This window comes from Dipodomys merriami, unplaced genomic scaffold, assembly GCF_024711535.1.
Source record: "Dipodomys merriami isolate MVZ:Mamm:240054 unplaced genomic scaffold, mDipMer1.0.p SCAF_2, whole genome shotgun sequence".
Lineage (NCBI taxonomy): Eukaryota > Metazoa > Chordata > Mammalia > Rodentia > Heteromyidae > Dipodomys > Dipodomys merriami.
The window spans coordinates 402,005-425,781 of NW_027203381.1; the positions used below are offsets into that span (position 1 = coordinate 402,005).

The 23,777-nt window shown below is 58.4% G+C and overlaps 1 protein-coding gene across 5 annotated transcripts in view; it reads left to right on the forward strand.

Moving 5' to 3' along the window:
* Positions 1 to 23,371, forward strand: part of Mbp (myelin basic protein) — a 75,859-nt gene extending 52,488 nt beyond the window's left edge. For 2 of the 5 annotated variants that reach the window (XM_070028923.1, XM_070028924.1), the window contains 7 exons: positions 26 to 459; positions 6,547 to 6,624; positions 14,546 to 14,641; positions 15,402 to 15,437; positions 15,758 to 15,790; positions 18,330 to 18,452; positions 21,944 to 23,371. In XM_070028923.1, coding sequence (XP_069885024.1) covers positions 26 to 459; positions 6,547 to 6,624; positions 14,546 to 14,641; positions 15,402 to 15,437; positions 15,758 to 15,790; positions 18,330 to 18,452; positions 21,944 to 21,988 — 845 coding nt within the window. In that variant the 3' untranslated portion in view covers positions 21,989 to 23,371. The remainder of the gene's footprint in view (positions 1 to 25; positions 460 to 6,546; positions 6,625 to 14,545; positions 14,642 to 15,401; positions 15,438 to 15,757; positions 15,791 to 18,329; positions 18,453 to 21,943) is intronic. The other 3 variants (XM_070028926.1, XM_070028925.1, XM_070028927.1) reach the window with 3 other exon arrangements.
* Positions 23,372 to 23,777: the final 406 nt, after the last annotated feature.

Sequence of the window (23,777 nt, forward strand, 5' to 3'; positions counted from 1 at the left end):
TATTCACATCTCCTTGTTGTTGCAGGCGAGGCAGATGGGACTCCGAACAATGGGACCTCGTCCGAGGACGCGGCGGTGACAGACTCCAAGAGCACAGCGGACCCGAAGAATGCCTGGCGGAGTGCCCACCCAGCCGGCCCGGGGAGCCGCCCCCACTTGATCCGCCTCTTTTCCCGAGATGCCCCGGGAAGGGAGGACAACACCTTCAAAGACAGGCCCTCCGAGTCCGACGAGCTCCAGACCATCCGAGAAGACAGCACCGCAGCCTGTGAACCCCCGGACGTGATGGCGTCGCAGAAGAGACCCTCCCAGAGGCACGGATCCAAGTACCTGGCCTCGGCCAGCACCATGGACCACGCCAGGCACTTCCTGCCCAGGCACAGAGACACGGGCATCCTCGACTCCATCGGCCGCTTCTTTGGTGCCGACAGGGGCGCGCCCAAGCGGGGCTCCGGCAAGGTGAGCTCTGCCGAGTAGAGCGCGGTGCGCTCCCCGCGGCGCAGAAAGCCGGCCGGGTTGGCAGTCCCAGGGCGTGCCCGCGGCCGGGGCGCTGGCTGGGCCGGAACGCGCTCACCGCCCCGGGGAGCTGGGGGGCGCCCCCGGGGCTCGTGGCTGCGGCGGCTTGCTTTGCCTTCTTTCTCCTCCTCAAGAGACCGGCACGGTGCGGTGGGGACACAAGGATCCGAGGCTCCTCGGCTGTCCCAGGGCCCGGCCATCTTCAGGTCACATTTCCGGTGTTCTGTGCCCCGGTGCTTGGGGTGTGACAGATTTTGCCTCTGCAGGTCTCCTGCTTTGGGGGGTCAGCGTGGACCTGTGGGTCAGGGCTGCCCGTGTCAGTCTGCCGTGCTGTAGTGACCCCACGGAGGGCTCCGGGGCGCTGGGGACAAGGGGCCGCTGTGTCAATTTGCCTTGAGAAAACTTGATTCTGTTTTTTCTTTGTCCAAATGTGTCTGGGGAATGGTGGAGGGAATGAACGGATGTCTTTCAATCGGGACTTTGCTTATTGTGTAATTGCAGTGATTGGAATCTAGCTTCTTGGAAATGTCATTATTGGGAAGCAAATGTTCTGGGGGTAAATCATGTGGGAGGAGCAGCGTCCTGCGGAGGGCGGGCTTGCGGCAGCGTGCTTGGCCGGCGGGGCCACAGGTGTTCGTGTCCTGCACTCACACCTGCACCCGGGCACTGTGTGTAAGCGGTACTCTGTCGGAGGGTTCGGTGACTTTGGAGAGAGAAAAAGCTGCTTCAGAACCAGCCTGTGGTGACCGGGTGTCTCACAGACCTCTGAGGTGTCTGCTGCCTGCGTGCTGCGCTCGTTTGGGGTGGCTCCTTTGGGACCTCCCCACCTCAGGGTACTGTGGGGCAGAGGCCCCGCCCAGGGACACTCCTCCCCTGGCCCCCTGGAAGCTCCGGGAACTTTCTGTAATCCACCCCAGTTCTCTGGGTGATGATGGCTGTGGAGTTGCGGGGGTAGCAGCGGCGGCGGGTGAGCGGGGACACGTGCTGGTGACTCGTGTACCTAACACTGGTGTGATCCTGGCATCTCTGTATGGGCTTGGCGATCTGGTTGGCTCCTTCGGTGCTGCAGTCACAGACATTTTCTTTCACTTGGTTTCTGAGCAGTATTAGTGCCTGAAATCCCAGTCTCTGATTTCTAAAGCCAGTTTCCCTGAGGGGCGCCTCTTTAGGCAGCTGTGGAGCCCCTGGGTAGCGTGGCTCCCGGCTCCCTTGTAGGCGGGGCTGCCTGCCCAGCTGCTGTCACCAGTCAGCCTCGCCAGGCTCGCCAGCCGGGTGGAATCCGAAGCCCGCGGGAAGTGCTCTGCCCGGCAGCTTGGCTCTGAAGCGCGGCTCGGGTCAGTGCCAGGGCTCGGGCTGAGTGAGAGAGCACTCACGGTGAGCACTGCCAGCAGGACAGGCTCCGGTGCTCCCCATCCTCACCCAGGCCCCCGCCACAGCACAAAGCCACCTCTGGCCGTCAGGCGCTGGGGGGGAAAGGCCTCGTGCTCAGAAGGGGCACGCTTAGCACACAGCGCCTGCAGCCTAGCAAGGTGCGTGAAACAAAGAAGTCACAGGATTTTAAAAAATTGAAACAAACTTTCACTATTCGGGTTTTTAAGAAAAAGAAGTTGAGATTTTTTTTTCACTTCCAGACGTTTCAAACACAAAAGGTGTTAAGTGAGCGGCCACCGGCGACACAGGCCCGCGAGGCTGGGTCTGAGGGCCGCAATTCCAAGCCAGTCTAGGAAACTGTTATCTCTAAAAACTGCTCAGAAAAGTCCAGAAGTGTGCTGTGGCTTGGTGGTAGAGCCCAGGCCTTGAGCACAAAGAGGCTCAGGGACAGCACCCAGACCCTGAGTTCAAGCCCAGGACCAACCCATAATTTTTTTTAAGTGGAAGAAGCCTTAGTGCATTAAAGAAGCAGCAAATGCCCTTAGCGTTTGCACATGAAGCCATAGAGGGTCCGGCTCCAGCCGGCAGGCGGGGCCAGCCGCGGGCAGTCGCTTCCTGTGCGCACTGTGTTCTTAGACACTGGAGATGCAGGTTGAAGGCATTCCACGCTGAGTAGCAAACCTACAGCTGCCCTGGACATCCGGGTATCTGTGCACACAGGCCCCTGGAGAGACACTTTGAATGTTGCTTCGATGAGCCTCCCTGTTTTACACTCCTGTTCTTACAGGTGTCTTGGGTCTCTGGAATGGGCTTAAGACACTTGGGGTGAAAGCGGTCCCAAGGCCAGCCTGCAGACAAAGCCCATGCCATGGTGCTGGTCCCCAAAATGCTCCTCCCAGGCCAGGCTCAAGCCTGAGGGGACACAGGAATGCAGCTTGCATCATCTGCTCAAATGGGGCTTTCATGGTAGAATGTAGCAAGACACGGAATGCCAAGCACATGCATGCAAGTGCACACGTACACACACACACACACACACACACACACACACAAATGGCTGCTGTCCCAACCCCTCCCCTCCCTCCCAGGCACACGCTGGCCCTGCTCCCGCCCACCCCCAGGGGACGCACGGACAGCACCAGCCTTTGTGTTCCCGCACTGGCAGTTGACCTTCAAGGGAAGTGCATAGAACATTCCTTGAGCAGGCATATTCTTCTGAGAGCCCTAAATGAAAAGTGCATTGACAGCCCTTTCTCCTTTGTTGTCAGAAGAAGGGCTGCATTGTTGCTGGGAAGGGGCAGGTTTCCCCTTCCTCAGATTATCAGGCTTTATGGGAGGGGGCCGACCTTCGGGGTGGAGACTGGAAGGAACATACCCACGCAGACCCCCCCGCCCCCACCTCTGTTCCCGGGCTGTCCCTCGGTGGGCTCAGCGCAGGGCCAGAACTTTGAGCGTGGACTCAGTGGGAGGAAATAAAGCTGCCCAAACTGCTGACACAGCCAGACAGCCACACCAGAGCGAGCGCGCCCGGCCCGGCGCTGGGTCGATTCTCCTCGTTCTACTTTTGGGGTTTTTAGAGCGAGGCCCCTTGCTGGTGTGTGTCCTCACCAGCCTCTCCCTGCCCGCTCTCCTTTAAGGCTCATTTATAACCGGCCTTGCTCCGCCACTCTGACAGCATAGGACACCAACTGCGCTCACTCCAATCAGACTTACCAATTAACCACCATGTTTATTTCCCGTTAGGTTTTTATTGCATTTTAATCTTATTAAACGTCTTCCAGTTCATTCTTCATTGCTAACACTGCTGTCCTAATTTGTGGCTGCATTCCCTCGGGAGCGTAAGCTTCAGGGGTGACACGAAGGACACAGTAGCACCTGTGTGGCACCAGCAGTGTTTCCAGGAGGAGCTGTGCCCTGCCTGGGCCACAGTGCGCTCCCCCTTCCCCCCCTCCCCCCCCCCCCAGGGAAGAGGCACAGGTGGAGCCAAACCCGACTGGAGGCAGTGGCCCTGCCACTCGGGGTCACGAGACAGAAGTCCCCTGGAGACATGCAAGTGCCGCGAGCGTATTTGCTCACTGTGCCCCAGCCAGGATTGTCTGCGATTCTCATAGGAATTCCTTGCGCAAGGTCCGTGCCCCGATGAGTCGCTGGCCAGATGTGTCGGCCTGGTGCCCACTATTTACTGTCTTTCTGTGGCCACCTTGGCCGTGGCCGCCTCTGCTTGCGTGGCCTCGCAGGCTGTGGTGTCGTGTGGGGGATGTGCTGCGGCCCTCCGTGAGAGCCAGGCCCTGTCTGCTGTGCTGTATTTAACCGTGGCTGCCCTCAGCCACGGGGGCTGCAGGGAAGTTTGAGTTTGTTGTTGATTCCCGCTTTGTGTACATTGTTTCCTTTTGTGAATTTTATTAAACCGTTGACCAGCACGAGAGTGGTGTACTAATTGCATGTGGATGTTGTAAGTTTCTTCTTGGTGCCCCTGACTAACAAGTGGCACGTGCACGGGGTTCCCTCGGCCCGTGAAACACCAGCAGGTAAGTGGGGCACGGGGGCTGCCGGGGGCTGTGGACCGCCGTCGCCTCGGACCATGCGCTGTCCTGATCTTCCTGCCACCGTGCTGCCGAGGGTGGGGGAGGAGGAGGACTGAGTACAGCAGGCCAGGGAACCCAGCCGGGACACACGGGCCACGCTCTGAGCCCCGGCAAGGCTGTGCTCAGAGGGCGTCTGGGAGCAGGCCGGCTCCTGCCAGGGGGTGAGGCCTCCCGAGGGGAAGGGCTCCCCCCGGGATGTGGGGAAGGAGAGAGGCGCTGCCAGACGGCTGCAGACAGCGCCCAGCGCGCCCAGCCCCGCACTCTCCGCTTACGCCCGCCTCCCCGCTGCTGACTGTCCCTGGGGCTAAAGCACTAGCGGCGGAGGATGCAGCTGGACGTCTGGAGATGCAGATGCCCTCTGGGGGGAGCCCCTCCCCCAGCTCCTATGGGAAGCACCACGACGTGCACATCACATTCACACACTGCCAAGATTCCTCCAGCTGACTGCGTGCGTGGCGTGCGTGGCGTGCGTGGTGCTCGCTCGCCCGAGTGGCTCTGCAGTGTCACCACGCTCCTCGCTGCCTCGACCCACCCCGCTTCCTGCAGAACCGCGGGCAAGGGAGGGCGCGGCAGGGAACTCGCTACTGGGAACCGCACACCTTTGCTTGCCCCGTGAGATCCCCTTCCCACCTCCCCAGCCTCGCGGCCGCCCTGGCCGTGGAGCACAGCCTCCCTATGGTCCACCAAGTCCACCCGCAGACGCCCACGGCAGCATAGCCCTGTGAGCTACACGCCCCCCCTCGGCTGTCTGTCCCCTCAGACCCACCTCGGCCGTCTGTCCTCCCAGCCCCGGGTGGCCAGGGTATAGTGGTGGAGGCCTCACCAGCTGGCAGAGCTGCGGGCAGCGCCCCGCGGTGGTGCTCTTCATAGAGTGGCCACTGTGGCCACGGACCGTCCATGGAGGGGCCGCTCCATGCTCTCGGGGTTGGCCCGCTGTCCTGGGGTCTGGCTGCTCTGCCCAGCCTGCCCACAGAGGCTTACTCCAGAGCAGAGACTGCAAGTCTCGCTCTTGGAGATGCCTGATATCAGGAGATAAGGTCGAAGCAGTTCCCTCCAGCCCAGAGACAGTGCCTCTGGGCGTGGGCAGACGCCTTGCGGGATGCACACCCCCGGTGTGGTCTCCATGCTAACCCCGTCACGCCGGCCACGTGGCCACAGCCACTGCCAGCGGCCCAACCAGACTCCATTCCACCCGTAACCTGCACAAGACTGCTCTTGGGGGTTCATTCCTTGACTACTAAAGTAAGTTCTCTCTCTCACTGTCTGTCTGTCTGTCTGTCTGTCTGTCTCTCTCTCTCTCTCTCTCTCTCTATCAAAAAGTCACTTCCTACACACCATTCACCTCGCCCCTGCAATGCTAGTCTTTCAGCCTGGCTTTCATTCACATGGCAGACACTCTCCTGTAACTACTAGAACACGGAGAATCTGAGCAGGGACAAATGCCACCTGGCAGGCTTGGTACCGGGCGCTGTGCCCAGCACGGCTCTCGCTGATGAATGTGGAGTTCTCTGAACACTGCTTTGTGTTCCGAAGGCCTCAGCCCCGCCAGTATGAGGAGGAAAGTACCACTCCCCCTCACCGCCGGGGAGCTGGAGCGCTGGCTCCTCTGATTCCATATCCTCCATACACAGCCGCACGGGGCAGGTGTAATTCTGCTTCTAAATCCAGCACAGACAGGGGCAATCACTGCAAAGGCAAATTAGCCTACTCTACACCTCGGCCCAGACTGGAGAGCCGACCCTTCTCCACCAGACTCCTTCCTGACTGCCGCTTCTAGGGCGGCAGAAGAAAGGACCTCTAACCTGTCTTTCCTCTTCTTCTTACTCCGACTACTGCACTGCCTCCTCCTTGGATAATCTGATTCTAAACACCCTTCATCCATCTGTCCTTCTGTCTGTCCACCCATCCATCCATCCATCTTCTGGATTCTCTCTCCCGGCCTCTGGCCCATTGACCCTCCATCTCCTGCTTGCCCTGCCCCACCAGGGTGGCCACCCATCCCAGAGTCGCTGGAGCTGGTGGGTCAGTGAGTGGTACCACGGTGGACTCACCGGCCGCTCTGTGTCCTCGGCAGGTACCCTGGCTAAAGCAGAGCCGGAGCCCCCTGCCTGCTCATACCCGCAGCCAGCCTGGGCTGTGCAACATGTACAAGGTAAGACCGCACCGCTCCGCCTGCCAGCCTCCAGTGTGCAAGCGGCGTGCAAGGCCGGGGCCGGCATGGCCAGGGCTCAGGACCTCCGGAGGCCTTGGGGCCCCGCGGGCCTCCAGAGCGAGGCGAGCATCGGGGATGGATGGCCCAGGCTTCCTCTGCGGGGCGGTAGAGGCAGGTGGGGGTGTGAGCCCCACTCAGCAAGTGACAGGTGGGTCGCGGGGAAGGGGGGCAGCCCCAGCCCTCGGGCCCCAAAGCAGAGGCTTCTCAGAGGCTGCAGGCTGACCCCACAGGGCCACGGCACAGGGCTCCCGCCGCCTGTGCCACACGGCAGTGTCCAGCGGCTGCATGGCACTGTGGGAGTTAGGGCATGCCCCCGGCCCCCCGGGCGGCCACACAGCCCAGGCTCCTGGGCCAGCAGGAGCCCTGCGCCAGCGGCCCCGCCTCCCTCCCCACGCTGCCCGGCACACACACCCCAGGCACAGTCCTCCCTGGGAGAGGGTGAGGCCTCCGTCCCGCCCTGTCTCCCAGGGCCGTCGCTGGCCTCCACGCCTCTCTGTTCTGGGCGGGGCAGGGGCCGTAGCTGCCTCCAGGCCAGGCCTGTGTGCAGAGCTGGTGAGAAGGGGTTCACCCTGCATGTGTCTATGCACACATTTATACATGCGTGCACACAAGCACATACATGCACACACGTGTGTGCACACCGACGCATGTACGAGCATACCCGTCCTCCCACTGCCTCCTGAGCCGGCGTCCTCGGGAGGCCAGAGCATGGAGGAGGGGAGAAGCCCACAGGTGGAATTCCACTGAGAACCGCAGCCAGGGCGAAAGGCAACAGCAGCGAGGAGAGAGCGCCAGCTGCTCTCTATTTGTTCTGCCTGATCGAAGCTGGTTTGATCGCACCTGTCAGTGTGCGCAGAAAGATGCCACAGCCACAATTCAGAAGTGGCTTGCAGGCAGGCCGTGGACAGCTCCTCCCGGCTCCCGGGTGGAAAGCAGGGGTGGCAGGCAGGCAGGCAGAGCCAGGGTCCCCCTGCAGGAAGGCTTGAAGGAAGAGACACCCTGAAACAAGACTTCTGAGGGGCACAGAGGCTCTTCGTAAGCCATGAGGAGTCTGGAGGGAAAGGAAAGGCTGTGTCCCTTCCAGTGTGACCTCTTGTGGCTATCACATATGAAGAACAGAGGAAGAAGGTAGGGTTTTATTTTCACCCCCACTAAAAGAAATCATTTCTTATCCGAAGCTTCATCCTGTGTTATTGTTGGGATTTTAATTTTTTGCTTGTTTTAGGGTTTTTTGTTTTATTAATCAGCAGTTATGAAATGTAACAACCAAGCAGGCTGCACAGGTTGGCAACACCTTCCTATACCCAGCTGAGGGTGTGAACCCTCAGCCTCTGGCCTCCCTAGACCTCCCCGGCCTCCCCGATCCTCGGCCTCCCCAGCCCTGAGTTTCTAGGGAGGACCGTGACGGTGGAAGTTTTCGCCTGGGAGAATGAACTCCTCAGCCTCCCAGCGCTCCCTGTGGCAGGCAAAGCTCCCTGCCAGAGGGGCAGGCTGGGGGGCAGGCTGGGGGGCAGGTGTGGCTTAGGGGAGAACAGTTGCTTTGCACCGTGTGGGGGGGGGCGGTGTCCCTCCAGGAAAAGGGACAAATATCTGGAGATGTGCTGGCAGGCTGGTTCCCACCATGCTAACTAGAAGGGCCAACCTGCTAGCCCTGAGGCCTGACTGGCCCTTTGAAGCGGGACCTGGCCGGGTCCCTCGCTTCCATCACACAGAAACGCGTCCTTTAAACAACACTGGCATTGACTAGGCTCGCATCTGTTGGTCTACCCACATTTATCAAATTAATCAGTAACTAGCAAATAAAACTTCTGCAGTTTCCCAGATGTTAACTGACAAGTCTATTGGGCTCCGCCAACAGCTGCCGATTTCTTGTTCTCATAGATAAACCCGATTCTTATTTCTAGATCACAGCTCAGTGTAAGGTAGGCTGACAACCTTCGGAAATGAGTTAATCAATTAAACACAATTTGAAGACAAAATGCCCCCTTGCCATATGACCACCAGTGAGTCCACGGGCTGCTGCCCAGTCTAGTTTGTAAGATGACCCTCCAGTCCTGCCCACCAACCCGTGCTCTAGTGGTCTAAAGAACTGGGTTCTGCTGGGCACCAGTGGCTCACGCCTGTCATCCTAGCTACTCAGGAGGCTCAGATCTGCGGATCTCGATTCAAACCAGCCCGGGCAGGAAAGTCCATGAGACTCGTATCTCCAAAGAGCCACCAGAAAACCTGGAAGTGGAGCTGTGGCTCAGGTGGTAGAGTGCTAGCCTTGAGCAAAGAAGTTCAGGGACCGTGCCCAGGTCTTGAATCAAGCCCCAGGACTGGCACACATACTAAATAACTGAGCCCTGACTACAGTCCTGAGGCCAGGCCTGCGGACTCCTGCAACACTTTGCATCCATGAGCTGATGTTGAGGACAGTGCAGTGCTGAGCCTCAGTTTCCCCTGTGGGCAAGGAACCAAGGGGAATCACCACTGTCTTCAAGACTTGGGGTGAGTTGTGCATCCAAGGAACCTGGCAGACTAGACTAAGAAAACGCTATGTGAAAACTGTCACCTCAGGCCCCGAGACCAGGGACCTTGGGTTGAGGTTATTCCCAAGGGACCCTGAGACCGGGGACCTTGGTTTGAGGGCATCCCTGAGGGGCTTTTACCCAACTCCTTTGTCTCAGTGAACCAGCGGCCTCATTTAATTGCACACCCCGGACGAGGTGTGTGCTTGAGGCGCTGTGGCCGTGGTGCAGACCACCCCTGGAGTGGGGTGGGGGCTGGGGGGAGAAAGCCCAGGCTGGTGATCTCCATGAGATGCCAATTTCAGATTCATGGCAGAGCAAACCCTCTCCCAGGAGTACGGACGCCGGTCTCGCTGCTGCTGTCTGGGAACAGCCTCCACATTCAAGGAACAAGTCTCCACGCGCTCTGAGGGCACTGACCTGGGCCGCAGGAGCGACCTCTGCTACCCATGGCTAGGTTGACCTCCTGCCGCCTACCCAGCAGAGTGGAAATCCTCGGGAATCCCTTCCTGACTGCTGTGTGCAGCGCCCCCTGCTGGGCACCGGCAGTGGTGTGAGCTGAGGGAAAACAGTTTTTCAAAAACTGCAGGCCACAGCTGCACGTGACAGGCTGCTGGGGAAAGAGGCAAACCAGGCTGGCGCACACCATACGCGGCAGGGTCGCTTCAGCGCGTGCTCACCTGCGTGTCTGCGGGAAGCCAGGTCTGAAAGCCAGGCATGCCCATGAGACCCAGAGCTATCCTGAGCGCTAAGCCCGACACCTTCCTAGGAGTGTGCCTCGTTTTAAACAGCAGATCGTCTTTCTGGTGTTCAGTGGTCTCCAGTCCCCAGCTCCAGTTCTGCACGGGCGGCGGGCTCCGGGCCAGGCCGGCTGGCCGCTGGGTCCTGGCGGGCGCCCCTCCCCTGTGGCAGGCCCCGAGACGCTGGCGTGTGGAGCCAGGCAAGCAGCGGAGAACGGTCCACTCAGTTTTTGTTAGTTTAGAGTTCATCCGAGCACTACCCCGCGTTTGTCCTGAAACGGACAGCAAAGAAACATCTCTGTATCCCAGTAGTCAAATCTGCTGCTCAACTGCCCGGCAAGAGGAGGAACGTCAGCCGGATTCAGCCTTCTCCCTCAACTGCCTTCCTGTCCCGCACCCCGCACCTCAGCATATCCACCCCCTCCACACCCTGCCCTCCCTCCTAGCCCTCCCTCCTCCTCCTGGAGGCTGGTCCTATCTGCAGTAAAGCAAGAGCCTGGTAAGGAGCCCAACCTCTGAACTCCACCTGCTACTCCAGATACCCACCTGACACCCCACCAGTCCTCCACCCCAGGGCCTCCTCTGGAAACAGCAGGGAAGTGGATCGGATGGCTTTAACAGCAGTTTCTTTCCTTTTTTTTCCTTTTTTTTGGGGGGGGTGTCTGGTCATGGGGCCTGACCTCTGGGCCTGGGCACTGTCCCTCAGCTCTTCAGCTCAAGGCTAGCGCTCTACCACTTGAGCCACAGCGCCACTTCGGGCTTTTTTCTTTTTGTTTATGTGGTGCTGAGGAATTGAAACCCAGGGCCTCGTGCATGCAAGGCAAGCGCTCTACCACTGGGCCACCTTCCCAGCCCCCAACAGCACTTTCTGAATGCAATACCTAGCGAACAGCAGTGACTGGAAGGGGAGAGGCGGGAGGAGCTGTGAGGCGGAAGCCCTAGAAAGCAGGCAGGCACAATGCCAAGCCTGCGACTCTGAGCAAGCTAATGCGGGTCCGCGGGCAGTGCCTATGTATTTTACTACGTGAGCTAGCTTACAATATGGAGGGTATTTTGTGCGCAGGTGTGTGGATTTTAGCACATGTGCACACTTGCGTGGTACTGCTGCTGTCAGAATATGTCACCCCCAAAACCAGGAGCCCCGCTCTGGCCAGGCCATGCCTCCTCGTGCCTCACACCACCCACCCCACGCTGTTGATCTTCTTCAGAACGCCCCCGGGACTAAGATCACACGGTATGGAATCTTTTCCATATGGCTTTTCTACACGTCGGGTCTTGGAAGCCCACTGACTGAACTACTATGTATATCAAACACTGTACCTTTTTACTTGCTGAGCAGAATTCGATTGCACGCACATACCACAGAGTGCCTGTTCATTTGTCCACTGAAATAATACTCGGGCTGTTTGCAGTTCCTAGTGACAACACACTCGGTGGTTACATTCACACATAGTCTGCATGAAAACATAAGCTTTTATTTTAAAACTTAAATTGTTTTCCTCTGAAAGGCTAGTGACTCGTTGGCATGATGGAGACGGTGGGTTTGATCCCTCACTTACTGGAAAAAATAATATATAAACAATACATATATTTTTAAAATAAGCCAGGCGCTGGTGGTTCATTCCTGTAATCCTAGCTGCTCAACAGGCTGAGAACTGAGGATCACAATTTGAAGACAGCCAGGACAGGAAAGTCCAGGAGACTCATCCCCAGTTAACTACCAGAAAGCTGGCACTGGTGACTCACAGTGGGAGAGTGTTAACCTTGAGCCAAAGAGCTCAGAGAGAGCACCCAGGGCCTGAGTTCAAACCCCACAACTGACCCCCCCAATATATATATACATACACATATATATATGTATATACACAAATATATAAAATACATTACACATGGTCAATATATTCATTATAAAAATCACTTCTGAAGAACATCCTTTCTGCTTTCTATCACTCAAAGCAGGAAAGGGGCTTGCACAGCCTCTGGCAGGCAGACCTGACTCCATCAGAAGCAGCTTGTTTTCCTGAGCCACGGCTGTGGCCATGCTGAGCAACCGGTGCTCCACACCCTGACGACGCTTAGCATCTCCTGCGCATGCTCTGTTACTGCCCCACCACTCTGGCCAGTGCTTTTTAACCACTTGCGGGCTGCACACCTGTGACATGCAGATTTGCTCCCATGCAGTCAGGGCAGTGAAGGGTCATCCTAGTGCTCTCTCCCTCCTCTAGCAAGGTGATTTCTGTCTGTCCATTGTTAAGAGCTGAGTGTTGCTGTGGTGGCAACTTTTTTGCGTTTCAATCCATTATCTTAAAACGTGATTGTTAACTATTTTCTTCCAGTCGGTAGCTTGCTGTTCACCTTCTTAATGGAGAATCTTCTTGTAGAGAAGTCTAAAGCTTTGATGAGGTTCAGTTTATCCACTGTTCCTCCTGGGCCAGCTTTTTGCACACCAAATTGTGAAGGTTTGTCTGTCTTCTAAAAATTTAGAACATTACATGGCAACCCCAGACTTGGTCTCATTTTAACTTTTACATGACCCCTGAACTGGGTTAGGGCTTATTTTTGCACAGAAAAAAGGGTGTCTAGTTGTTTTAGTGTTGTTGGCTGCATAGAAGTCCACTCTACACTGAGCTGTGCTTGTGCCCTTGCAAGAATCAGTCAGGGGCATGTGTGTGGCTCCACCCCAGATGCTGAGATGCTCAGCCTGATTACTAGGTCTGCACAGCAAAACTTGAAAGCAAACAATACAAGTTTTCTTCTCTCTGGCATTATTTAGCTGGTTTGATTCCTTTGCATTGTCAGCCAGCTCAGAAGTTTGTCCAGAACTAATCAAACCCCTGCTGTCAGTGGCACTGAACCTGTGCACCAGTGTAACGTTCCAGCCCATGAACATGGTGCCTCTCTGGTTAAGGCTTGGCTTTCTTTTCTGCCCACTAGCATCAGGATGTAGCAAGCGGAGGTCGGGTGGAGCGAGCCTTTATCCCTCCTTTCTTTTGTGCTATTAGGCACTGGAGGATGATGTCCTGCTCACTGCTGATCTACAGAAATAGGATTGCTTAAATGTTCTTCCAATTAGAAATCCACCCTCATTATGCCTGCATGGTATAATTACATCTGTTGGAATTATGTGACTACCTGGAGTTATCTGTGATAGTTCCGTTAGATTCCGCAGGGCAAGTCATCTAAGCAGTCTGCCTGTTCATCTGCCAGTGGTCTTGGTGTACCTGGACCTTGTCTCCAGGTGCGCTTACCCCAGATTTTGTAGCTCTGGGAGCTGAAATGCAGCCACAGACTTGGTGAGCTGAGACTTGGTGAGCTCCTGAAGAGACTTAGATTACGTCCCCTTGAGAAGTCAGATGGGCGATATATTCATTATGAAAACAGGTAACAGATGTGTGGTGCCGGCGTTTCGTTAGATTTCTCACAGCACAAGCCTGCGCCGCATGCACGAGCATTCATTTGTGCATCCAGGGCTTTTCCAGTGGGCGCGGCCAGAGATGCTTTCGGATTAGAAACCCAGGTGGAAGGCGCCATCCGGAGAAGTTTGTGCTGCGGAAGCTCCGCCTGCTGGGCCTTGCCCTCAGGAGCGGTCCTGGTTTCACCTCTTCACAAGACGGGGTGCCGTGCCGGGGTGGTGAGGGGGGATTGGGGGTCAGTGAGCTCAGCGGTGCACTGGGTGGCAGACAGAAGAGCCCAGAGACCATAGCAGCAGAGGAGGAGGGGGGCTCAGGGAGGGAACTTCGGACCTGGAGAGGCCTGGTGTGGAAGGGTGTGTGTCTGTGGTATGGCAGGGTGTGTGTGACAAGGTGTGTTCTGTGCAGGGGAGCGGCCGGCCGGGGCATGTGAGGAAAAGCTGAGCACACTCCCAGCCGTGGGAGGGCTCACGGTATCTCTTGAAAACCAATGTGCAAGCTGGGCGCTGGAGGCTACACTGACAGTCCTAGTTCAGCTCAAAAGGCTGACATCTGAGGGTCAAGGTTCAAAGCCAGCCTGCGCAGGAAACTCTGTATGGGACTCTTCCAATGACCCACCAAAAAGCTGAAAGTAGAGCTGTGGCTCAGATGGTAGAGAGCCAACCTTGAGGGAAAAAGCTGGGGGGCAGCACCCAGGCCCTGTGTGCATTCAAACCCCAGTCCCAGCACAGGTGCGTACACACACGTATGCTCACCACACATGTATGCACACACACACACACACACACACACACACACACACACACACACAGCCCCGGAGCCCGTAGTGCACGGGGGCTACAGCACACTCTGAAAGCAGAGGCCTTGCGAATGAGCGGATGCGCTGGCTGTGGTGGGTTGGTTTGTGTCCCCCCGAGCTTTTCCTCTTTCCCAGCCAGAGGCCTACAGCGACCAGCGCGTCCCTCTCAGCTTTGCTTATCCTGTGCGGGCTGAGCGCGCTCACCCTTAAACAGCCCTCCCTCCCCCTCCGCCATCGAGCCTAGCTCCTGCGTTGGGCGTGTCCCACGCATGTCCCAGGCTGGTGGGTGCCCCGGCCGTCACTCTGAACATGGCCCTGTGCCCAGGCAGCTGGGACTCGAGACTCGGCCTCCCCGAGAGGACGGGCCCGGCCTCCTCCTGAGCCCAGGCCTCTCTCTTCCAGGACTCCCACCACACAGCGAGAACGGCGCACTACGGCTCCCTGCCGCAGAAGCGGACCCAAGACGAAAACCCTGTAGTCCACTTCTTCAAGAACATCGTGAGTGATGGTGCGGGAATCTGGAGGCTGCGAGGGGGGCGTCCTGGGGGCCCCAGGGGCCTCCAAGCATGGCCGAGGCTCAGGCGGGTGTCTTGGGGTGCCGCTGGCATCGGGATTTGACCTGCAGGGGCCGTGGCCCTGGGTCCCAGCTTGGGGGGAGGCGGTGAGTCTTGGCTAGTCTGCCGCTTAGAGCACTGCAGGTCGAGCGCCCAGCTCAGTTCTGCTGTGGCCATGCTGTGTGTGAGCCACAGCCTTTCTACAGCCACGTCAGGGAGCGGACGGGAGGGCCCGGGGCATTCTCAGGACAGCGTGCATCATCTGTCCCACGTCACGGAGCAGATGCAGGTGCCCATGCGACACGGCATGCGCCAGGGTACACTAGCTCTTAATAATAGTAACAACAGCACAGTGCTAGCAATGATTAAAAACACGAGTCCTGAGTTAATGGGTCGTGGCAAGCGGAGCAGGGTGTGTGGGGATGGTAAGTGCATGTGCAAGGTGGAATTCACAGCCCGTGGTTTTCCTACAAAGCTACAGATATAGATCTGTAAAGACAGAAGCAAGGCGCGGGCTGGCGGAGGGGCAGCGCGTGCCATCCGGTTGTGCCAGGCAGGCCGGGGCACTTGATTCAACCTGGAGGCACTGGTGGGGGCCCGGGACAGGCAGACAGCGCAGCTCACAGACCCCAGGGCCCCAGGACCCCCATGCAGCAGAGAGCACCCCAGGCCGCCTCCCTGCAGCTCCCCCTTCTCTGTTCCAGGTGACTCCACGCACTCCACCCCCATCGCAAGGCAAGGTAAGGAAGATTCTGGATGTTTTCACCAAGCAGCGCTTTGCTCCTCGACTTTCCCTGAAATGGCAGAACATGCTGAGAGGAAGTTCCCTCAGACCGTGTGCCCTGGGGTTCCCTCACAAAGCGGGGTGCGGGCCCCAGCGGGCGCCGTCCCGAGGCCACACAGAGAGGCCTGGTCCGTCCGAGGGCTCCGCACACTGGCTGCGCCGTGGCCTCCAGCGCGGGGCAGAGGGCGGGGGACACGTCCACCGTCCACGCGCCAGCTGCTGCCGTGTCTGTGCGTTGCGATCACCCCTCACAGTGTCTCTCTCTTCCCCACACAGGGCAGAGGCCTGTCCCTGAGCAGATTCAGCTGGGTAGGTGACACACACGTGTCCTCAGCTTCCTTCTCCTCTCTGCTCTTTCTGTGCCGCTCTCTTTCAGTTGCTTAACGATCCAGCCTCTTTTCCTCCCCAGACCTCTTTGCCCTGTGCGGCTATGGCTTGCTTCCTCGTCCCTTTGCAACGTGCTATGCTGGGGACCTGGGTCTGCTGAATGCTGCTGGATGCTCAGGGGTGCCCGGCCAGCCCCCCAAGCTCCTGCCCGGGAAGGAGGCACAGGTGGCAGGAAAGACCCCCTTGGCCCACACCCTCATAACAACGCCAAATGCTAGAAAAGTAATACCACTGGTCGAAGTAAAAGATGCTAATTTGCAATAATCCCATTAATCTAAGGATTCTTGGCTTTGCTTCTGTTTGAATTGTGACTAAAATTGGTATTTTGAGCATTGGGAAAAGCTCCTTAGGAATTTTAGGCTAAGTTTCAGTAGTAGCTGTGTTTTTACTTTGCATAAATTAGCATTTTCAGAATACAATGGAGGAACAAATGCCAGTCTGTGGGTGAGGAGCGGCTCTCTGGAGACCCGGGGAGGCCCAGGGGCTCAGGACGGTCTGGGGCCTGCTGCACCTGCACAGCAACGTACAAGTGGATGAACGGAGTTTGAAAGAAGACAGGAAGGAGGGGGGGAGGGAGCAGGGAAAGGAAGAAGGAAGGACAGGAAAAGGCAAGAAAAGGGAGGCAGGGGAGGAATCATCCCTTCCGAGAAAGACAAGAAATGCTGTGACCCTCCTGGGTGATTCCAGCCCTTTATCAATTGGAATTAGGAACCAAGACATTTGCTGGCACGTTTCATAGATCACACTGGGCCGACCTTTCCTCCGATGACAGTAATGTAGGAAATGCACCTGGACTGGCAGTCATCAGCCCCGTTCGTCTCCACTTTTCTGCGCCAGCAGGATGCAAAGGCAACACTAAAGAATGACATGCACTTTGACCCCGAACTCTTTTCTAGCTGCAGCTTCATTGGCCCAGCTTTCTGGGGCCTGGACTGTTAGACTCGGCGAAACCAGCACATGTGTGTGCTGAGGGGCCAGCCCGGCAGCCCGTAGCCCACAGCCCACAGCCCGCAGCAGAGGACGCCACCTCTCCTTGGAACCTCTCCAACTTCCATCCTGCTAGCGTTTCTCAGATTTCTCCTTTCTCAAAGCACATCTCTCTTCTCCATATTTTCTTCCATGGTTTCTCTGTTTTCAGACTGCAGGGCCCTCTGTGTGTGTGGAGTTTGGGGAAGTCTTGATTTTCCTAAACTATGTTGTATGTGTTCGGATGCATTCCAGGCTCTCCAGAGGCAAAAGCGGCAAGAAGTTGAAGTGAGAAAAGTCACAGAGACGCTCCATCCAAAAGCCGGTCCCTGCAGGCCGTTTGCAGAATCTCATGTTTTTGAAAACAGACCCGAGGGAGGCTGAGAGCCTTGGCCTCTCCGCTTAGCTCCGTGCCCACTGGCACGCGTGCCCATGCCTCACGGGGCGGGGCTCGGACCTTCTTTGCCACCTGACTTTGTCTCTTACTCCATCTGAGCGCATGGAAACCAAATTTTCTTTTGAAAGCAGGGTCCGGGGCTCCCCGGGCAGCACCTCTGCGGTGAAGTGCAGGCCAGGCTGCCTGAGTGGAGGCAATGGGCCAGGCTGTTCCCCGCGAGGCGCCACGGTACACGGGACTGGGGGGTGGGGGCAGTGGCCAGGACATGGCGATTCTGTCGCTGAACTCTCCCGTGTCTTGCTGGAAAAGCAGGAGGCGGAAACTTGGCTGGGTCCTGGGAACTGAGGCCTGGGGCCTCAGCAGCCCACCCCAGATCGGAGGCCAGCAGGACTTCCCTGGCCTCTCCACATCCCATGGGGCTCACGGTGGAGGCTCCTGCCTGAACACAAGCCGGTCCTGGAACACAGATTCTGATGCGGCCCCACATCTCCCGTGACCGCCCCCACTGCTCCCCCTGGTGGCCAGCAGCACGGCTGCACAACTGCACAGCTGCACACCCTCCCTTAGCCTCTTAGCCTGGCTTAGAAGCTCAAAGACGCTGCTACCCTTCCCCGAGGTCATCCAGCCAGGACACCAGTGGTCACAGGTGTGTGCTCCTGGCCCGGAGTCAAGCTATCTGAGGATGCTGGTGGCTTTCCACTCTGGACCTGGGCATCGGCCTTCTGCTCTAGATGAGGCTCCTGGGAGCAGAGCTCCAAGTGTGTGGCTCTGTCTCAAGGGGCTGGGGAGAGGCAGGACCCCGCGCTCCAGGCCCCGGGGAGGGGCCACGTGCCCTCCCACAGCTGCCAGAGGCGGGGTGCAGGCCACGGCTCCTGGGCCCTACTCACCTGATGCCTTGTCTTCTCACACAGACTCCCAGCATGGCAGTAGGCACCTGCACCCCACAGCTCGGACCTGGGAAACCACAGGCGCCTGCCTGCCCCACCTCCCCGCCCCAGCACGGCCCGGGCAGCGCACCAACACCACCGGGCGGGACAGGTGCTGCCAGGGTCCCCTTGACATCTGCTCTGGACTCTGAGCTCTGGTCTTCTCTTGCAGGGGGCCGAGGGGCAGAAGCCAGGAGTGGGCTATGGAGGCAGAGCTTCTGACTATAGATCGGCTCACAAGGGACCCAAGGGGGCCTACGACGCCCAGGGCACGCTTTCCAAAATCTTTAAGCTGGTAACGTAACCTCCTCACCCTCGGGACACACCAGGGCGCCTCCGCGGGGAGGCGGGGTCTCCAGCCTCGTGCCGAGACCCCGGGCCGAGCAGCGAGCCCAGCACAAGAGCAGGGGTCAGGAAGAGGAAAAGCTCATTCATTCATTCACTGATTCAGTTAGAAGACGGATTCATTTCTGAGAAGCTTAGTTAACAGTCCCGCTGCCCCCAGCCTCTTTCAGCCCCCAGCCGAGGCCCGAGGGGGCGGGGCGCCCCGGCCTCCATGCCGGCTTGCCCGGGGAGTCAGTGTGGAGCAAGAGGATTTTAGAAAGGTGCCCCATCACGGTGCTGGTCTAGACCAAGCTGTCTGGAGCTGGAGTAGACCTCAGGTGGCTGTGACCTCAGGCCTCGGCCGAGGACCCAGCTGGGCACGGAGGCAGCTCTGCTGGGGTACCTGGGAGCAGTCCCAAGGAATGGCCAGGGGTCAAGCAGACAAGAGGGGAGGGGGTTGCTGCGGCTGTGCAGGGGACCCAGAAAGCCCGGGACGAGCTCAGATGTCTGTCCCTGGGCACCGTGTGGGCCAGGCGGGCTGCCCTGGGGCATGGCTGTGACAGCCTTGCACGGGGCGGGGCCCGCTGGCTCAAGGCTGGGGTCAGTGGGCACCGGGGCCAGCCCTGGCCACGCCAGCCTGCACCCTGGCCTCCCTAGCACCAGGTTCTTGGCAGCGCTACGTCCAGACCGTGCATGGACCCCTGAGGTTCTCAGCCTCAGCCCGTTTCGGGCTGGTCGGAGCTCAGGGCCTTGAGCTTGCTCCGCTTGCCTGCTTGGCCGGTGCTCTGCCACTTGAACCCCATCCCAGGCCTACTTTCGGCTCTTTGCTGGTTATTCTTATAGAGTCTAGCAGACTTTTCCGTCCTAGCTGATCTTGAATTGCCAAGTTGTGGCCTGTGGAGTAGCTAGGATTATAGGTGTGAGCTCCAGTGCGAGGCACTGGTGTCTAGGCCATTCTAGGGCCAGACTTAGCCCACCCAAGGCCTTTTGCAGCCCCCTAAGGGGCCAGTCCTGGTCAGACACAGCCTCCGGACTTGGTGTGAAGTGTCCGGGGCACAACACGCATCCTCCGAAGCAAGTCCTCGTGTCCCTGGGGCCAGGGTAGGGCCAACTAAGGCCACCCCTGTCCCTGCAGGTAGAGGCCTCACGAGGGACCCAGGGGAGCTTTGTCCTCAGTGGCCAGGCCAGCATTGTGGTGTCCACAGCTTGGCGCACCCCCCAGGCTGCCATCCACTAAGTGGAGTTTACCCAGCATCCCCTGCATGCTGTCTGGGTGCCCGGGTGCCCAGGTGAGCAGAGAGACAGAAGAGACAACCGGAGGGACGCATGTGTAATCAGGGGTTGGGGTTGGAAGCAAGCGACCTTGGGCCTGCAGGAGAGGAGGGCAGGAGCCGGGGGGCGGCGGGGACGCCCCCAGGGCCAGACCCACTCGGCGAGGATGGGTGTGGGAGGGCAGCAGGGTGTCACCACAGCCTGGCCCCAGAGGAGGACGTCTTTGGGAAGAGGCGCTCCACTTCCACTCTGGGGGAGGCACTGGAGTTGCCCAGCGCCGAGGGGCAGGCGCCCTGCGTCTTGATGACGAAGTGCCAACCACCGGCCCAGACTCAGGAGAACGGAGGCAGACTAGGAAGTCACTGGGCGGACGGCGGCCAAGCTCCATGCCCTGGATCTGCTGAATGCGCCAAGCATCCCGCCATGCCCTCCATTTGGGTGCCTTTGGCCATCTTTCCCCACAACCGGTTTAGGCTCTGCCGGCACTCACGCGTCCCCACAGCCAGTGCCACAGTGCCACCATCGTCTAAGCCGATGACTTTCTCCCCTCCCACGGGAAGAAGAGGCCACGCACCACTCTCATTCCTCCTTCCAAACATCGCCACCCTGCTCCCCGCTGGATGTTGCCAATGCCAAGAGCAAACGATGACCCTGCTGAAATGGCTCACCCGGCCCTCTGGCTTCCTATCCAGCCCAGAGGCAGGCAGTGAGGAGGGCAGATCATGGGAGCCATCGGCTGACAGGAAGACACGAACCCCACAATGTCACCGCACTCCATCCATGGCGCGCTGAGTCAGCAAAGATTTTCTGTTTGTCTTTCTGGGGTGACAGGTGGATATTCCCACAGGACAGGCTCTGAGGATGCACACAGGACACAGCAGCCACGGCCACGTGAGGGGCAGATCCACACCACAGCAGCCACACCATCACAGGCTGGTGATCCCAGCGTCTGACTCCCTCGGCCAAGAGCACAGCTTTCCAGAGGGTGCAAGTCTAGGGAAGGTTAACTCTCCAAGAACAGACACCAGGCCTTTGGTTTCAAGAATGGCTGTCGCACACCCCACCCCAGCCACTCCATTTAACCTAGACGTTTTCTGTTGGATGCAACTTACCTTATGTGTGTTTTCTGCCATGCAAAGCACCACGGTTTCCTGGCTCGTGGGCAACAATGTGGTTGCAGACCACAGAGATGCTCACAGACCCAACACCCGATCCAAAGTCACATGGCCCCCGAGCTGTTGCACTCTCCTGTGGGCAGGGTGCCGAGGGGTGCTACTCACTCTGTGTCCTTGGCCAGTGCCCTGTGCCTGGGGGCTCTGCGGGACGGGCGTGGGGCGTGCACGTTACTTCCAGGAAAGGGGGGGCAAGGAAAAACCTCACACCCATGAGGCGAATGGAGAAAAGCAGGCTGGGCCGCCTGCTGTCCACAGGAGCCACACCTCAGGTTTGTTCGGAGACAAATCTGAGTGTCAAAAACTCAATCCCACACCTGCCAGTGTGGGGGTCTCTCTGGGAAGTGTGTGGCTCTGGGTGATGTCAGCACCTGCCCTGAACTGACCGAGGTCTCCTCTGCCTGGGCTGTCCACAAGCCGCCAGCCCCAGGTGCCGGCAGCTCTCCAGGCATGCGTGGTGGACGTGCTTTGTAACAAATGTCCCCTGAGCTGCTTTCCTTCAGGTTGCCGCCTCGCAGCCTGGGGTCCCTCTCCGTCATATTGCCTCATCTTATCTTCTTGATTTCAAATCATATTTGTCAGTTCACGGCTTTCAGGCCCCCTGGGCTCCGTGAGGTGGGCTGTCGATGGCAGAGGGGACCTGGCCCGGGGTGCTGTCAGCAGGAGGCCTCCTGGGACACATGGCCTTTGCCTCCCAGGGTTGCAGGGGTCTGTGGGTGGCAGGGTGCTGAAGCACTAAGGCACTCAGTAAAGCAACCCGGGAGGTAGGTCTAGCTGTGGCCTTCCAGCAGCTTCCAGAGTCAAGTCCAGTTGCATCCTGGGGCCATGGTCTTACAGTATGCGATCTTAGATAATGCTTGCTAAGGGACAGGTGACAACTGGAGTGGAAGGATCAATTCCATGTAGCGTTATTTCTGGATGGGACGTGGCCAGGACGTTGGTGTGGGAAGCGGCAGCCCACGGGATGGATGGACAGGATGCAGTGCTCTCAGCTAATATCTGTTCCTTCCTTTTCCAGGGTGGAAGAGACAGCCGCTCCGGGTCACCCATGGCGAGGCGCTGAGTCCTACCCCGCCCCTAGAAACCCTGCCCTTTGCTTCTTAATATAACTGCCTTAAACCTTAATCCCCTGCCTCACTTAGCTAGCTAGAGCAGATGCCCTCTCTCCTAACCCCTGGACCTGGGGGTCGGGGGGACCATACCCACAACACCTCCCTGACCACCCCAGCCAATATCTGAACAGAGCAAATCAAAACTAAAATGGTTCACACGATCCTTTTCTGCTGGAAGTTGCGTTTCCTCGGGGTCCCTGCACGGCACCCCGATGCACCCCGGTCCGGTCTCTGCAGACTCAAGTGCACAGACAACCCTCCGAGTTCACCCCACCCCACCCTGGACTCTGCCGCGCAGCACCCCCTCCCCAGCTTTTGTGGGCACTGCCATCAGGCTGGCCACCCAGGCACCAGAGAACGCGGCGCGGGACTGTCCTGATCCAGGCTTGCTTTGTTTCTTCCCGACCTCTCTCCTCAGCCTTATGTTTCCTAACGGGATCAGACAGTCACGGGGGGGCTGACAGTGGGACTTTCGGTACGTGAGTGTGGGCTGGGCAGCTGTGAGAGTCTGGAGTGGGCTGCGCAGGGAGCGGCCCCCGCACCAACCGGCTGATTTTGAGTGTGGCAGAGGGCAGGAAAGGGATGCGCGGGCCCATGTGGGCCCGCAAGGAAACGGGAGCTTGGGGATGAGCGTGCGGCTGCTGGGTCACGGCGGGTGAACAGGTGGCGCCAGAGCAGCCACAGCGGAGACCCCGTTTCCTCTGAGCCCAGGGAGAGTCCAGGGAGAGGGCGTGTCTCAGATGGGGACTGTGGGAGTTCTCAGGTGACCTCTTCTTGCCGGGGTGAGCGGCAGCGGCTGGCAGTGGCAGTGTCCATCAGCACACACTAACCCCCGCCAGGAGCTAACAGTCCCTTCCTCCCCTAGACGTCACCTGTCCTTAGCGAATGAATCAGGCCTTGCCCATCGCTGACTCGCTAACCCAGACTCAGGGCTGGCCTGGCCGACCCCACGGGGAAAAGAGCTCTGAGCACCCACCAACACCCTGCCCTAACCTACTCACTCACCCTGCAACTCGGCATGTTTTCAAGAGACCTTCTGAAGCACCGGCATAAGCCCCGGTCCTGTCAAAGATCGCCCAGACCCCTCCCTGGTTAATCCCCTGCTAATTCTGAATGTTCAGTGTGGGTCTAAGTAATGCACATTAATACATAGTATCAACGACGAAAGTAAGAAAAACATAAAAAAGAGGAACCAGGTTCCAGAATGAAACCGGAACCAGGTTCCAGAACAAAACCCTTCCAATTGTTCTCCAGGAGCCCTAGCCCAGCGCGGCGGGTCAAGGGAGCACACCCTGTTCTTGAATTTTGAAATAAAGTAAGAAACTTGCAACCCAGCTGGCACAGGTGTCTCATTGTGTGTCCTGGCTGGTAGTGGGTGTGGTGAAGGCACAGCTACATCACAGGAAGTAACAGGAGCGCCCACGCTCTGGCAGAGCCAGGGCCGCCCCACAGCCCCCTCCAAGGGGGAGGGGACCGGGGCCAGGACTGCCAGCAAACAGGAAAAGGCTTTGTGGACGCGGTACGCATGTAGTCTCCCTATGCCATGCCATTTTGACCTGTGACACATGCAGGAGTGAGTGGGATGCTAACAGATTGCAGCCAGGTGAAACAGGAAGCCACCGGCTCAAACCAACAGGCCCAGAACAAGTGAGGGAGAAGAGGAAGCTTTTCCTTCAAGTAGAACACAGCCAACAAACGCAGCAGGGGAGACAACTGAAAACCCCTAGCTGCGGGGCTCAG